The sequence below is a fragment of the Capra hircus genome, chromosome 7 (genome assembly GCF_001704415.2).
Source record: "Capra hircus breed San Clemente chromosome 7, ASM170441v1, whole genome shotgun sequence".
NCBI lineage: Eukaryota > Metazoa > Chordata > Mammalia > Artiodactyla > Bovidae > Capra > Capra hircus.
The window spans coordinates 106,454,567-106,471,223 of record NC_030814.1 but is presented as its reverse complement, the minus strand read 5'-3'; the positions used below and the strand labels follow the sequence as shown (position 1 = coordinate 106,471,223).

The 16,657-nt window shown below is 41.2% G+C and overlaps 1 protein-coding gene across 3 annotated transcripts in view; it reads right to left on the bottom strand.

Annotated features, from left to right (window-relative positions):
• Positions 1–16,657, bottom strand: part of ZNF354C (zinc finger protein 354C) — a 70,135-nt gene that overhangs the window by 31,253 nt on the left and 22,225 nt on the right. For 2 of the 3 annotated variants that reach the window (XM_018051568.1, XM_018051569.1), the window contains exon 2: positions 6,936–7,023. In XM_018051568.1, the coding sequence (XP_017907057.1) occupies positions 6,936–6,968 (33 nt within the window). In that variant the 5' untranslated portion in view covers positions 6,969–7,023. Of the gene's footprint in view, positions 1–6,935; positions 7,024–8,789; positions 9,232–16,657 lie in introns of those variants that run through there. The other variant, XM_018051567.1, reaches the window with a different exon arrangement.

Sequence of the window (16,657 nt, the reverse complement as noted above, 5' to 3'; positions counted from 1 at the left end):
CTGGCTCACGTGATCTCACCCTTGGAATCTGGCCACCATACTATAAGCACAAGACACACAGAGACTACAGGTGGCTGTTTGATCCAACAACTCTAACTAAGGTCTCAGCCACAAGCTGGCATCAACTACGGTACATGCGAGTGAAAGATACTTTATATGATTCTACCCTCTAACCTTTGGGCCTTTCAGCTAAGATCCCAGGCTTTGTATAGGAGAGATAAATTGTTTCTGCTATCAGCCTGCATTCTCGATCCAGAGCAACTGTGAATAATAAAAAATGATTACTGTTACATGCCTTTAAAATTCTTACTGACATACCATGTATCACCTTCCCTGTTCAAAATACAACATTTAAATTTGATCATTTAAAATTACTCGATAAATGGAATACCTTCTTTCATGGATCACAGACTTGTTATGCTGAAGGGGCTTACATAACTCAGTGAAGCTATGAGCTATGCCCTGCAGGGCTACCCAAGACGGATGGGTCATAGTGAAGAGTTCTGACACAATGTGGTCCACTGAAGGAGAAAATGGCAAACCACTACAATCTTCTTGCTGTGAGAACCCCATGAACAGTGTGAAAAGGGAAAAAGAGATGATACTGGGAGATGAGTCTCCCAGGTTGGAAGGTGTCCAATATGCCACTGGGGAAGAGCAGAGGGCAATTACTATTAGCTCCAGAAAGAATGAAGCAGTTGGGTCACAGTGAAAATGATGTACAGTTGTGAATGTGTTCGATGGTGAAAGTAAAGTCTGATGCTATAATAAACAATATCACTTAGGAACCTGAAATGTTAGGTCCATGAATCAGGGTAAATTGGATGTGGTCAAGTAGGAGATGGCAAGAGTGAACACTGACAATTTAGAAATCAGTGAACTAAAATGGATGAGAACGGGCAAAGTTAATTCAAATGACCATTATATCTACTACTGTGGGCAAGAAACCCTTAGAAGAAATGGAGTAGCTCTTATAGTCAACAAAAAATCCAAAATGCAGTACTTGGGTTCAGTTCAGTTCAGTCACTCAGCTGTGTCTAACTCTTTGCAACCCCATGAACTGCAGCACTCCAGGCCTCCCTGTCCATCACCAACTCCTGGAGTCCACACAAACCCATGTCCATTGGGTCGGTGATGCCATCCAACCATCTCATACTCTATCACCCCCTTCTCCTCCTGCCCTCAATCTTTCCCAGCATCAGGGTCTTTTCCAATGAGTCAGCTCTTCGCATCAGGTGGCCAAAGTGTTGGAGTTTCAGCTTCAACATCAGTCCTTCCAATGAACACCCAGGACTGATTTCCTTTAGGAGGGACTGTTTGGATCTCCTTGCAATCCAAGGGACTCTCAAGAGTCTTCTCCAACACCACAGTTCAAAAGCATCAATTCTTCGGTGCTCAGCTTTCTTTATAGTCCAACTCTCACATCCATACATGACTACTGAAAAAATATAGCCTTGACTAGATGGACCTTTGTTGACAAAGTAATGTCTCTGCTTTTTAATATGCTGTCTAGATTGTTCATAACTTTCCTTCCAAGGAGTAAGTGTCTTTTAACTTCATGGCTGCAATCACCATCTGCAGTGATGGTGATTGTACTTGGGTACAATCTCAAAAATGACAGAATGATCTCAATTTATTTCCAAGCCAACCATTCAACATCAAAGTAATCAAAATTGATGCCCCATCCACTAATGCTGAAGAAGCTCAAGTTGATCAGTTCTATGAAGACCTACAAGACCTTCTAGAACAAATCCCGAAAAAAAAAAAAAAATGTCTTTTTCATCATAGGGGACTGGAATGCAAAAGTAGAAAGTCAAGAGATACCTGGAGTAGCAGCCAAGTTTGGCCATGGAATACAAAATGAAGCAGACAAAGGCTAACAGAGTTTTTTCAAGAGAATACACTGGCCATAGCAAACACCTTTTCAAAGCATAAGAGATGACTCTACACTTGGACATCACCAAAAGGTCAATACCAAAATCAGACTGATTATATTCTTTGCAGCAGAAGATGAAGAAGCTCTATACAGTCAACAAAAACAAGACCTAGAGCTGACTGTGGCTCAAGTGAAGAGCACTCTATTTCAAAATTCAGCCTTACATTGAAGAAAGTAGGAAAATTGAAAATGAAAGTGTTGGTCTCTCAGTTGTGTCCAACTCTTTGGGACCCCATAGACTGTAGCCACCTGGGACCTCTGTCCATGGAATTCTCCAGGCAAGAATACTGGGGGGGGAGGAGGGGGGTGCAATTCCCCTCTCCAGGGAATATTCCCAATCCAGGGATCAACCCCAGGTCTCCCACACTACAGGTAGATTCTTTACTATCTGAGCCACCAGAGAACCAAAAGTAGGGAAAACTACTAGGCCAAGACCTTTTAGAACTAACACTCAAAAAAAGCTGTCCTTTTCATTATAGGGGACTGGAATGCAAAAGTAGGAAGTCAAGAAACACCTGGAGTAACAGGCAAATTTGGCCTTGGAATACAGAATGAAGCAGGGCAAAGACTAATAGAGTTTTGCCAAGAGAATGCACTGGTCATAGCAAACACCCTCTTCCAACAACACAAGAGAAGACTCTACACATGGACATCACCAGATGGTTGACACCGAAATCAGATTGATTATATTCTCTCAGCAAAAGATGGAGAAGCTCTATACAGTCAACATAAACAAGACCAGGAGCTGACTGTGGCTCAGATCATGAACTCCTTATTACCAAATTCAGACTTAAATTGAAGAAAACAGGGAAAACCACTGGATCACTCAGGTATGACCTAAATCAAATCCCTTATGATTATGCAGTGGAAGTGAGAAATAGATTTAAGGGCCTAGATCTGATAGATAGAGTGCCTGATGAACTATGGAATGAGGTTCGTGACATTGTACAGGAGACAGGGATCAAGACCATCCCTATGGAAAAGAAATGCAAAACAGCAAAATGGCTGTCTGGGGAGGCCTTACAAATAGCTGTGAAAAGAAGAGAGGTGAAAAGCAAAGGAGAAAAGGAAAGACATAAGCATCTGAATGCAGAGTTCCAAAGAATAGCAAGAAGAGATAAGAAAGCCTTCTTCAGCGTTCAAGGCAAAGAAATACAGGAAAAGAACAGAATGGGAAAGACTAGAGATCTCTTCAGGAAAATTAGAGATACCAAGGGAACATTTCATGCAAAGATGGGATCGATAAAGGACAGAAATGGTATGGACCTAACAGAAGCAGAAGATATTAAGAAGAGATGGCAAGAATAGACAGAAGAACTATACAAAAAGGATCTCCACAACCTGGATAATCACGATAGTGTGATCACTCATCTAGAACCAGACATCTTGGAATGTGAAGTCAAGTGGGCCTTAGAAAGCATCACTACGAACAAAGCTAGTGGAGGTGATGGAATTCCATTTGAGCTCTTTCAAATCCTGAAAGATGATGCTGTGAAAGTGCTGCACTCAATATGCCAGCAAATTTGGAAAACTCAGCAGTGGCCACAGGACTGGAAAAGGTCAGTTTTCATTCCAATCCCAAAGAAAGGCAATGGCAAAGAATGCTCAAACTACCGCACAATTGCACTCATCTCACATGCTAGTAAAGTAATGCTCAAAATTCTCCAAGCCAGGCTTCAGCAATATGTGAACCGTGAACTTCCAGATGTTCAAGCTGGTTTTAGAAAAGGCAGAGGAATCAGGGATCAAATTGCCAACATCCGCTGGATCATGGAAAAAGCAAGAGAGTTCCAGAAAAACATCTATTTCTGCTTTATTGATTATGCCAAAGCCTTTGACTGTGTGGATCACAATCAACTGTGGAAAATTCTGAAAGAGATGGGAATACCAGACCACCTGACCTGCCTCTTGAGAAACCTGTATGCAGGTCAGGAAGCAACAGTTAGAACTGGACATGGAACAGCAGACTGGTTCCAAATAGGAAAAGGAGTACGTCAAGGCTGTATATTGTCACCCTGCTTATTTAACTTCTATGCAGAGTATATCATGAGAAACGCTGGACTGGAAGAAACAAAAGCTGGAATCAAGACTGCCGGGAGAAATATCAATAACCTCAGATATTCAGATGACACCACCCTTATGGCAGAAAGTGAAGAGGAACTAAAAAGCCTCTTGAGGAAAGTGAAAGAGGAGAGTGAAAAAGTTGGCTTAAAGCTCAACATTCAGAAAACGAAGATCATGGCATCCGGTCCCATCACTTCATGGGAAATAGACGGGGAAACAGTGGAAACAGTGTCAGATTTTATTTTGGGGGGCTCCAAAATCACTGCAGATGGTGACTGCAGCCATGAAATTAAAAGACGCTTACTCCTTGGAAGGAAAGTTATGACCAACCTAGATAGCATATTCAAAAGCAGAGACATTACTTTGCCGACTAAGGTCTGTCTAGTCAAGGCTATGGTTTTTCCTGTGGTCATGTATGGATGTGAGAGTTGGACTGTGAAGAAGGCTGAGCGCTGAAGAATTGATGCTTTTGAACTGTGGTGTTGGAGAAGACTCTTGAGAGTCCCTTGGACTGCAAGGAGATCCAACCAGTCCATTCTGAAGGAGATCAGCCCTGGGATTTCTTTGGAAGGAATGATGCTAAAGCTGAAACTCTAGTACTTTGGCCACCTCATGCGAAGAATTGACTCATTGGAAAAGACTTTGATGCTGGGAGGGATTGGGGGCAGGAGGAGAAGGGGATGACCGAGGATGAGATGGCTGGATGGCCTTACTGACTCGATGGACGTGAGTCTGAGTGAACTCTGGGAGATGGTGATGGACAGGGAGGCCTGGCGTGCTGCGATTCATGGGGTCGCAAAGAGTCGGACACGACTGAGCGACTGAACTGAACTGACCTGAACTGAATACATCATGTGAAATGCCAGGTTGGATGAAGCACAAGCTGGAATCAAGATTGTAGGGAGAAATATCAATAACCTTAGATATGCAGATGACACCACCCTTATAGCAGAAAGTGAACAGGAACTAAAGAGCCTCTTCATGAAAGTGACAGAGGAGAGTGAAAACGTTGGCTTAAAACTCAACATTCAAAAAACAAAGATCATGGCATTCAGTCTCATCACTTCATGGCAAATAGATGGGGAAACAATGGAAACAGTGACACACTTTATTTTCTTGGGCTCCAAGATCACTACAGATGGTGACTGAAGCCATGAAATTAAAAGACACTTGCTTCTTGGAAGAAAAGCTATGAAAAACCTAGACAGTATATTAAAAAGCAGAAACATTACTTTGCCAACAAAGGTCCATCTAGTCAAAGCTATGCTTTTTCCGGTAGTCATGTATGGATGTGAGTTGGACCATAAAGAAAGCTGAGTGCCAAAGAATTGATGCTTTTGAACTGTACTTGTTTTGGAAGACTCTTAAAAGTCCCTTGGACTAAAAGGAGATCAAACCAGTCAATCCCAAAGGAAATCAATCCTGAGTATTCATTGGAAGTACTGAGGCTGAAGCTGAAGCTCCAGTACTTTGGCTACCTAATGTCAAGAGCCGACTCACTAGCAAAGACCCTGATGCTGGGAAAGACTGAAGGCAGAAGGAGACGGGGACGACAGAGGATGAGATGGTTGGATGGCATCACTGACTATGGACATGAGTTTGAGCAAGCTCTGGGAGATGGTGAAGGACAGGGACACCTGGCGTGCTGCAGTCCACGGGATCGCAAAGAGTTGGACACAACGGAGCAATTGAACAACAACAAAACTGTGATTAAGTTAATTGCTTCTCTGTGCCCCAGTTTCCCCATCTGTAAAATGCAGATATTAGCAGTCCTCTATTAGCAAGTTTAAACGAGGCATGTATATTACTAACCACACTTACAAATGAGGAAATAGAGCACAGAGGAAGAAAATAATTTTATTTCACCACATTCCTAGTCCGCATGTGAACTCATAAAATCAACTTCCAGAGTCCACATTTTCAGACTGTGGGCTACCACTACTTTCTGGAAAAGCAGCCAGTGACAAACAAGGAAAGAAAGTTGGTGTTGGGAGAATAACAGAACTTCCATGTAGAAATATTTCATAAGAGTTTGGGAATGACAGACTGCATCTTTAGGAAACAGTTCAGGTCTGAGGAGAGAGATTCAATAAAGATCCTGAGAAAAATGAGAGCTAAATAATGAAAAGAGATCTCAAAAGGACCAAGAAACAAGAGCTGGAGGGGGATGTGAAATAGCAAGGAAAAAACAAAAGAGAAGGAGATAGAGGCACCCAATGGATGAGAGGGATATGAGATGGCTTAGCATCACAGTTGCACAAGGCAGAGAGAGTGCCAAGAAAGAGGGAGTCCTTTGTCCTCCCCAATGCCAGACTGAGAGCCCAGGTCAAGTTCAGTTCCTTCTGTGATGCCCACCAGGTATCAGTCCTAACCTTCAGTATCAGTGCAAAATAACTCCACTTCTCCAATCTCTTCCCTGAATTTTCTTGGGCATTCGGTCATTTCCTAAGATCAGTACCAAACTCCCTGAGGACAGAAATAACACCTCTCCTTTCTATATCCCCTCTGTACCCCCAGTGCCACGCACAGTACCCTGTACATTGTCAGTGCTCAACAAATAGCTATTGAGCGTGTCTCTTGGCCCTTCCATGGCTTTGCTCCAGTGACACCCTATCACCTGTGAAGATAAAGACTGCCTATACCCCACACTCTTCACCAAGCTCCTATCCTATCTGGAAGCCTATGTTCAGAGCCGACTCAATCTTTGCTCATGAGGTGAGTTTGGGGGTGAATTAAGAGTGACCTCTGTCTAGGGACAGAGGATGCACATTCCTCAGCAACCCCTTGACAAGTCCAGGGTCATGGGAAAAACCTATCAGACTCTAGATTCACCATAGTTTTCACTGGAAAGCAAAGCAGCTGGACAAAGAATGGAAATATGTCCACCATCTCTGAACACAGTGGGAAATCCATGAAAAAGACAAAATTTACTTACTGTCACCGGAGCAGGCAGCAAATCCAAGGCCATTCTTTTCTTCTTAGTTTTCCTGTCAAGGGAGAGCAGAGTGCTTGACAAGGTCGGTCTGTAAAGAAAAAAGGTGTCATGAAGAACTCTGGTGTCAAAGCATGGCTTGGAAAAAGGAAGTTACAACTACCTCTAATGTCCATTAGGTCTGAACAAAGCCATGCCATATAAATGACTCAAACCAAGTTTAAAAGTGTGCCTACTAAGCCAATTAAGTTCTAAGACAATTTGCCAACCTCCACCTCCACCCTGTATTAACCATACTTCTAATTTCCATATATAGATGCTTTTTAACATCCACTGGGCTCTATTAGCTGTATCTAAGCAAATTGCAACTCATCACAGACTTCTGGGGTCCTGAAGATAGTTTTAAACTATACATTCAAATGGTCACAGCAAATGTGAGTGTCCCAGATTGCCACTTTCAAACATATCTAGCCAATCCTAAGCCTGTTTGCCTTGCTTCACCATTTCCTTCCTGAAGAAACCACAATAAACATGTTTGCCCACACGTGTCGTCTCTTTTTCTACGGAGTTGTTAGGGGAAGCACACTGATTGAAACCACCCACCCTGGCCAGGCACCATAGTAACTATCTGCATGAGTTGTTTTACGATAGGACGTCCTGGTAAGGAACAGGGAACTAATAAGCTTCCACCAACCAGAAGAGTTCGGGAAAGGTCGAAAGGAGACATCACCTGTCTGACCACCTCCCAGAATCCTTCTCTCTAGCATCCATCTTGGCTGAACAAGGCGTGCACCACCAGGAAAGACTCTGAGTCAGAACAATTGGCTAAGGACAACCCGGAAACTAATCCCATCACCATAAAACCCGAGACTGTGAGCCATGCGGCAGAGCTGTTCTCCTGGGTTCCCTTACCCTACTGCTCTCCACCCGGGTGCCCTTTCCCAATAAAATCTCTTGCTTTGTCAGCACATGTGTCTCCTCGGACAATTCATCTCCGAGTGTTAGACAAGAGCCCAGTTTCGGGCCCTGGAAGGGGTCCCCCTTCCTGCAATAGAATGACCAACACGTGCTCCTGAGTGGCTCCTTCCTGGACTGCTGTGTTCCTTCCAGGGAACTGTCACACATAATGCACACCATTTTGGATGCCACTCCTAAACACAAATTCCACAACTGCCAACTCTTTTAGCATCCACAGCTCCCCAAATCCTTTGGTCTTCATACACAAACCCCAACTGGGAAAGCCAGGTAAGAGAAGTAGGCAGACCACTGTCAGAGAACAGTGGTGGCCCAGGCTGCCTGCACTAGCCACCTAAGTTTGCAGGAGGCTCTGCAGGTACAGCACCTGGCATGAAGGCTCAGCAAACCGAGTATGCGTGTACTGTCAGCCAGAGGAGGAAAGCTGCTGTACAAGCACCACAGTTACTCTATGAGGCACATCTCCCCATCTTGTATCCTGCATGTATTATTTAATCCACACAACCACTATAAAAAGTACTGCTACCTCAAATTACAGCTGTGAGGGAGACTGAGAACCAGGGAGTCTAGTGACCTTCCCCAAGAAACAAAACTGCTAAGTATACAGTAGAGGCAAAAAGGGCCATGGTGGAGCCCAAGGCCCCAGTTAATGTGGCGAATTAGCTGTCCACCTCTGACTCATTTTCTTCATCTGTAAAACAGGATCTACCTGTTATCTGAGGCTGAAATGAATTCATTCAGCCAAGGCGCCAGACTAGTACCTGGTACAGATAAGGTCTCCATAGGCATTGCTATTGTTGTTAGTCTGTTTCATCAGAAATCTCTGAATAGCCAGCCACAAAAGACTCCCACCAACAGCAGTCCCGGACCACCCCAACTCACCTGACGGGGCGCTCCTTCCCCGCGACTCTCCCTGGAGAGGGGTGGGAGTGGGGGCAGGGCAGCGACTCCCCCTGAAGCATCGCGGCCTGGGCCGTGCAGATCGCTTCCAGACCCTCTCAGCCTCTGTATCTCCCTGGGGCCTGCGCGCAGCCCCGCCCGGCCGGCACACCTCCCAGCCCAGACCCGCACACGTGCTGGCTCTGACTGCCACTGGAAGATGCAACCGAGAGATTCTCAGTCCCTGGCAGGCCGCCCTAGCAGTGCCGGGATCACCCGCGCCACGAGCCCCGAGAAAGCCGCGAGCCTTCCTTGCAGCCCCGCAAACCCCGGAGAACTACGACTCCCGGCATGCCTATGGGCTCGCGCCTACTACACTTCCCAGGGGCGCCGCTGGCGCCGCCACTTCCAGACGGGAATGTTCCCTCTTCTGGGGAGCTGTTGGGCCTAGGAGTCTGCTGGGGTTGCAATGCGAGGGACTGCTCACGTTAACAAATAAGGCGGGTGATCTCCTCCAAAATGCTTCCTGCCTAAATCAGCTGCATGACTTGTTTTGTTAGACAGGCAAAATCATTTGAATAAAAACCCTAAATTTTGACGCTTTTAAGGTCAGTGCTACCTAGCTCCTACCAGCTAGTTTTGATTGTTTTTAATTATTTTAATGTGTACACGGAGGCTAATGTATGAACAGGTATGTTTAAGCACAATAAAACTAACACCTATATACTCAACATTCTGCTTCAAAAAAGAACTTGACCAGAATCTCGGAAGACCTGTCCACGATGTTCTCCATTTTTCTAAACTGTGTTAAGCATTTCCTGGCTTAGCCTGATTAGTACATCTCAAGCAGGTGCCCCTAAAACAATGTGCTTACTTTTGCAAGGTGTTTCATCTTTATGTAAATAGAATCTGCTATATGTTTTCCTGTGACTTACACGCTGAATGTGACTTACATGCTAAACTTATTAGGTTCACCTATCTTCGTATATGAAAAGTTTATTCATTTTCACTGTTGTATGATTGCACTATTCATTCATTTAACAAAGTATATTTAACACTTGTCTGGCACCTGGCTTTGTTGTAGATGCTAGAAATAAACCAGTAAATAAAACTGGCACAACCTCTGCATTCATGCAGCTTAAATTGTCAAGGGGAGAGAAAGAAGAAAAATAATAGCAAAAATAGCTCAGCCATTTAAAAAAAATGAAATAATGCCATTTGCAGAAAAATACATAGGCCTAGAGATTATCATACTAAGTGAAATAAATCAGGCAGAGAAAGACAAGTATCATATGGTATCACTTATATGTGGCATCTAAAAAAGTGATGCAAATCAATTTATTTACAAAACAGAAACAGATTCACAGACACAGAAAACAAATTTATGGTTACCAAGCGGAAAAGGGGTAGAGGAAGGATAAATTAGAATTTAGGGATTTTCAAATACAAACTACATAAAATAAACAACAAGGTCCTACTGTATAGTACAGGGAACTATATTCAATATCTTGTAATAAATTATAAGGGAAAATAACCTGAAAAAGAATATGTATAGCTGCATAACGGAATCACTTTGCTGTACACCAGAAACTAACACAACATTGTAAATCAACTCTATGTAAATAAAATAAATACATGGTATGTATTTAGATACTGACGCAGCTAATAAGAACAAGAAAGGGGACCAGGACCCTCGATAAGAGCGATTTTACAGTTTTACACAAAGTGGTTAAGACATGTTTGACCGACAAAGTCAAACATTTGAAGAAGGACCTGCAGAAGATGAGAACTGAGCCAAGCTAAATATCTGGTGGAAAGCTTTCTGAGAGACCAACAGGCAGATGCCCTATGGTAGGAACATACCTGGCCTATTGAGGAGACAATAAGATTACAGTTGCTGCAACAGAAATAAGGAGACAGAGAAGTAGGAGATCAGAGGCAAGAGGACTAAATTTATAGGCTCTTATTGGTCATTATGCCACTGGATTTGACTCTGAAAGAGAATGCTCTGGGCACTGCAGAGATAAACTCTTATGTCCATTTTTTTAGTGATCCTGACTGCTGTGCTGAGAATAAACTAAAAGTTCAAAGGAAGAAGTACAGCGACTGAGACTAGACGGCTGTTGTAGTAAATCTGTGAGAGAAGACAGGAGTTTGGACTGAGCAGAAGTTATGAGAAGTGTCTGGAAATACTAAAATTTAAAATATGGAAAAGATGAGAATGTTAACATTGGAATATTACGTTTTTTCAACTGGGAAGTATATCTATTCCTTTTGAGTAGTCCTGGTCATTATATTAATTTTTTAAAAATATTCTTTATGCTCATTTGTCTGATTATAAAAATTAAGAATTCGCCTGTCTCTTAGCCACCGCAATGAGAAGCCCATGCACTGCAATGAAGAGTAGCCCCCACTTGCTGCAAGTAGAGATAATTCCTTACAGCAACAAAGACCTAGCACAGCCAATGAATAAATCCATTAAAAAAAAAAAATTAGCTTGTCTCTTGATGTCCTTTTGCTGACCTAAAACAAATACACAGCCAGTTTTTTTCTCCAGCAAAATGGGTGTATTCAGGATTAACAAAGAATTGCAATTTGAGGTCTGTAAACACGGCTGTGCAAGTCCTCAGCAAAAACGGAGAAGAGCTCTCTTTTCTAGAGGGAAAAGAAGCTGAGAAGGCTATGGTAAAGAGTCCATGGTGTTTTCATTGGCTGAGTCCTGACAGACTCTCACCGGCTGATCTCTTGCCGGCAAAGAAGGGGAAGTCTTTGCTTTTCCTCTTGGGTTCTTCCTGTTGTAGGGGTGACAGCACCCCCTTCTGGTCTCCTATCTCTATTTAATTGAGGTTTCTGTTTATTGCTTTCTTACACTTTGTATTTGGGTTGGCCGAAAAATTCATTCAGGTTTCTGAATATTCCAATATTTTAAACCAAACACAATTTTATTTTCTGTCCCATTTAAAATGTTAAAAATATGAGCTAATAGGCTATCTAATTTTAGTACTTCTGTATTCAATTTTCTCTCTCAGCTGTGAATTTTGGTAATTTCCTTAAGTTTTATAATTTATTTGCAATTAAGTTTATACTTAATCAGTTTCTTTACTGATGATGAGATGCTTGTGCTCGGTCGTATCCGACTCTTTTCAACCCCGTGGACTAGCCCAGTAGGCTCCTGTGTCTATGGATTTTTCCAGGCAAGGATACTGGAGTGGGGTGCCATTTCCTTCTCCAGGAGATCTTCCTGACCCAGGGATTGAACCCAGGTCTCTTGTGTCTCCTACAATAGCAGATGGATTCTTGACTATGTCTATTCCATCACTTCCTAATTTTCACTTTTGGTCTTGACATTTCTGTCTCTTTTTCACATCGTCACAGTCTAGTTTTTATCTGTGCCCTCTCAGTTATTCCGTGAACCTCTTTTACTTAGTTTTCTAGAGACAGCTGAAGCCAATCTCATTTTTCTTCTCTTTTAGGAAATCTTCTTCTGTTTATTTCTCTACGTTGACTTATATAAATCTTCCCCCACTCCCCATTTCCTGTATCTTTTAGTACTTTTTTCTGTTTTTCCCTCTGTAGCTAGCACTTGGTTTTTTCCATTGTTTTTGTCTGGGACAATAGAAAGGATAAGGCTCAATTCTAATTTTTTCTCCTTTCTTCACTGGCAACATATTAAACTGTTATTCTTGGTGTACAGCTTTCACAACAATGTGAGAACCTCACAGTTAATTCTTTGTCCTTTCCTCCATTTTATGGGAGGGGGTTCAAATTGATCTTCCAAGTTAAAAAAAATAAAGGACTATTCTTCCACTTTCTCTTTCTAATGTAGTTTACTGCTTTAAAAGAAATGACCATCTACTTTATTTGAAAAAATGTCTGTACTACATACAACATCCATGAAATAGTAAGAAACCTGGACCCAGCAGGCCGCTTGGGTCCACTGTAGTGTAACTGAAGGTCAACTACTTTTTCCCTTCTTTCTTGCCTCCTTTTCTCCTATCTTCCCTTCCTGTTTTCTTAACCGTGGGACAATAAGGAAAAAAATTGTAGAAAAGAAAAAAATAGGAATTGTTTCCAACTCTTCAAAATTTGAAAGGCTAAAATGAAATATATGTGAACTGTTTAAAATTAAATTACAGTTTCTCTTCCATCTTATTCTCTTAATTAATCAGCTGAAAGGTTGAAAGTTTGCTGCTGTAAGCTTTGTATTATGCCAGGATTCATGACCTCCGGAGGAGAGGATTTCGATCTGAGGTCAGAGACCAGGCCTAACTACTTGGAGATTTTTGTGTAGCCAAATTTTATTAAAGTATAATAGAGATAGGGAAAGCTTCTGACATAGACATCAGAAGGGGACAGAGTGTCCCCTTGCTAATTTTTAGCAAGGTGTTTTATGTCTGTTAGAAAGCTATTAAGTAAGAGAGACACCTCAAGGCTGAGGGAGTTTCACCAGGTCCCTCTTCCACAATATGCACTTTTGAGATAGGATGGCATGAGGTGTGTCATCCCCCAGCCATAAAACAATTGACAGGAATTCTGGTTTGTTGAGCCCAAGGTTTGAGAAAAGAAAAAAAGTTAGTCTTAGGTGGAACCATTTTGAAGAAAGACAAATTCCTAAGCAAATACATCGTTTCATTAACATAAGAAAAACGCATTGGTTAGCTCAAGGCAGAACCAGGTGTCATCAATACAGAATTGGTAGAAGCCTCTTTTAATTTTGTGTAGAGAAGGAAAAAAAAAATCTGCCACTTGCAGTTTATATCCTCCTGCTGCTTGGGGACCTCTGGCCTTCCTGCCTGTTACCCTCTCAACCTTAATGACATCCATCCCTATATGTACACGTGCAACTGAGGCTGATGGACTGGCTAGATTTGGGGAACACAAGAGTGCATACTATTTAAAATGCCATCCAAATACTACTGCAAACCTGAGTGTTATAATACAAACATGCAAAAAGTTATTTATATCTTCCTGTCCTATATATATAAACTCTTAGACGTTTAAAGGATATTTGTACAAACACATTTAAGAGTGATTGCAAGGACTTCCCTGGTGATTGAGTGGTTGGCAATCCGCTTGCCAGTGCAGGGACACGGGTTCGACCCTGGTCTGAGAAGATTCTACACGCCACGGGCAGCTAAGCCCAAGCCCGTGTGCCACAGTTGCTGAGCCTGCCCTCTAGAACCCTTGAGCTGCAGCTACTGAAGCCTAGGTACCTAGAACCCATGGTCCATAAGAGAAGCTACTGTAATGACAAGCCTGCACAAAGAGTAGCCCCTGCTCACCACAGACAGAAAAAAGCCCACACACAGCACTGAAGATCCAGCACTGCCAAAAACAAAAATAAAAGAGACTGCAAAATTTGTTTAGAAAAAATAACCCACTGACCTAATAAGAGAAGTACAGGCTGGATGGTGCTGAAATATAGGGATTCAGGGGTAATTCTATCCAGGTCTTTCCATCACAACTCTAAACTTATGGGGTGAGTCATGAAAACCTACAAACGATTTTTATTATGTATAATCTATTTGTTTAAAAGAAATGGAAGCTTTGCTGGCTTGTTTTCCTTTGCCCATATCTTCCTACTGAAGTAGAGATCACAAAACAGATGTTGGAGCACTGACAGTTTCTAGACTTCTTGCCACAGGTTATGACAAGGGTTTGTTCTGTTTAAGAAACAGCAAGTTTTTTGGATGTGGCATGTAATAAGCACTTAAAAGAATATTTTTGGAATAAACAAAAATCGGATAAAAAGCATGTATGGTTGTTTGGATAACAAAAATGTTTCTTTAGATAATACTTGGAAGTGAGGTAGCAATGGTGGTATAATCTACAGCTCCCACCATATCCTTAAAAAAAAAAAACAATAAAGGACATGGGACAAAAAAGAGGCAGTGGGGTTCTTAAAACTGATATAAAACCACCACCAGAAAGAGAAAGTACGGCCTTTGTGTGAAAATATACCCAAGTTTACTGGTATTTAAGAGAACCATATATAGGTAAGTGCTTAAAAGTGCGTGCGGAGTATATAAATAACTCCCATAGCTCAATAACAACAGCAAAACCATGCAACTCAAAAACTGGCAAAGGTTTTAAATAAACAATTCTCCAAATAAAATGGATACAATACGAATGGCCAAATAAGCATTTTAAAAGATGCTCAACATCCCTAGTCATTACAGGAATGCAACTCATAACCATAATGAGATGCCATTTCACAACTGTTGGAATGGTTATTATAAAACAAGGAAAAGAAGTGTTAACAACTGTTGTTGAAGATGTAGATAGTAGAACCCATATTCAAATTAGAACCCTTGTACGTTGCTAATGAGAATGAAAAATGCTTCATCCTCTGTGGAAAATATTTTGACAGTGTCATATAAAGGTTAATATCCACTTCTCAAATGACGATGCAGTCCCACTCTTAGGTATTTACCCAAGCAGAAATTAAAACAATGTTCACACAAAAACCTGTATGCAATTGTTTGCAGCAGCCTTATTCATAACTTCCAAAAATTGGAAATAACCCAAATGTTCTTTAAGTGGAGAATAATAAACTGTGGTACACTCATATAATGGAGTATCACTCAGCAATTAAAAGGTACAAAATACTGATACACACAACATGGGGTAATCTCAAATGTACTAGCCTAAGTAAAAGCAGCCAGACATATGATACTTTATAAAGGGGGAAACTATGGCATAGTAATTGAAACCAGGGAGTCAAACAGATAGATGTATGCAGCTGTTCATAACAGCATTATTTACAGTAGCCAGAAGGTAGAAGCAACTCAAAAGTCCATTGATTCATGAATGGATAAACAAAATGTGGTCTTCTTATACAATGGAATTTTATTTAACCTTAAAAAAGGAAGGAAATTCTGAAACATGCTATGACATGGATGAATTTTTAAGACATTACACAAGTGAAATAAGCCAAACACAAAAAGAAATACGTGGTATGATTCCACTTAAATGAACTAAGTAAGAAAGGCAAATTCGTAGAGACAGAAGGTAGAACAGAAGTTACCAGGGGCTGGGGGAAGGGTAAGATGGAGAGTGACTCCTTAATGAGCACAGAATTTCTGTTTGCGATGATGACATGTTCTAGAAATAGATTCTGGTGATAGTTACACCCACATGGTGACTTCACACATTGCTACTAAACTATACACTGTAAAGTGGTTAAATGACAACTTTTAAGTTATAAATTTTACCAAAAAAAATTTTAAGTACATGCAGGATGCAAGAGGGCATTACTGGGAAGGTAATGCTTCACAGGGAGATTGTTAACAGAAAGAAACAGGTGTGAAAACCATATTTCAAGGGAGGAAACATAAGATCCTGCAAAAGAAAAAAATCACTCTAAGTATTTTAGACCCCACAATTTTTATCCCCAATCCTCAAGAAATTTAGGCAATAAATCATACTTTGCTACACAGAAAGAACTAAGTGTACTTGAATTAGAAATCTTGGACACAACCTAAACTTGTGACAGAAAGGACACAGACACCACCTTGCTGGGAATCACAGAGGCTAATTCTGGGACAATTTCAGCATCAATTAAATAATGATATTAGCAGATTACAGTCAACTGAAGAAACAAGAAACTGTGCTTCCAGAATCACAGAAATAAACAGAAAATGAAACTCTTCCCTGAAGTGGAAAGCCAATTATTAAGTGTAGAAAAAAATAACACAATAAGAAAATTTCCATTTGAAAACTATTGTTATAGCTTATATTATATAATAGATTAGATTCAAAAATATTTTTATATATTACAATATATAATTCATAATAGTTTATATTACAAATAATTATAAATCTATTATATTATATATATTGTATATTATATATTATATATACCAAATATG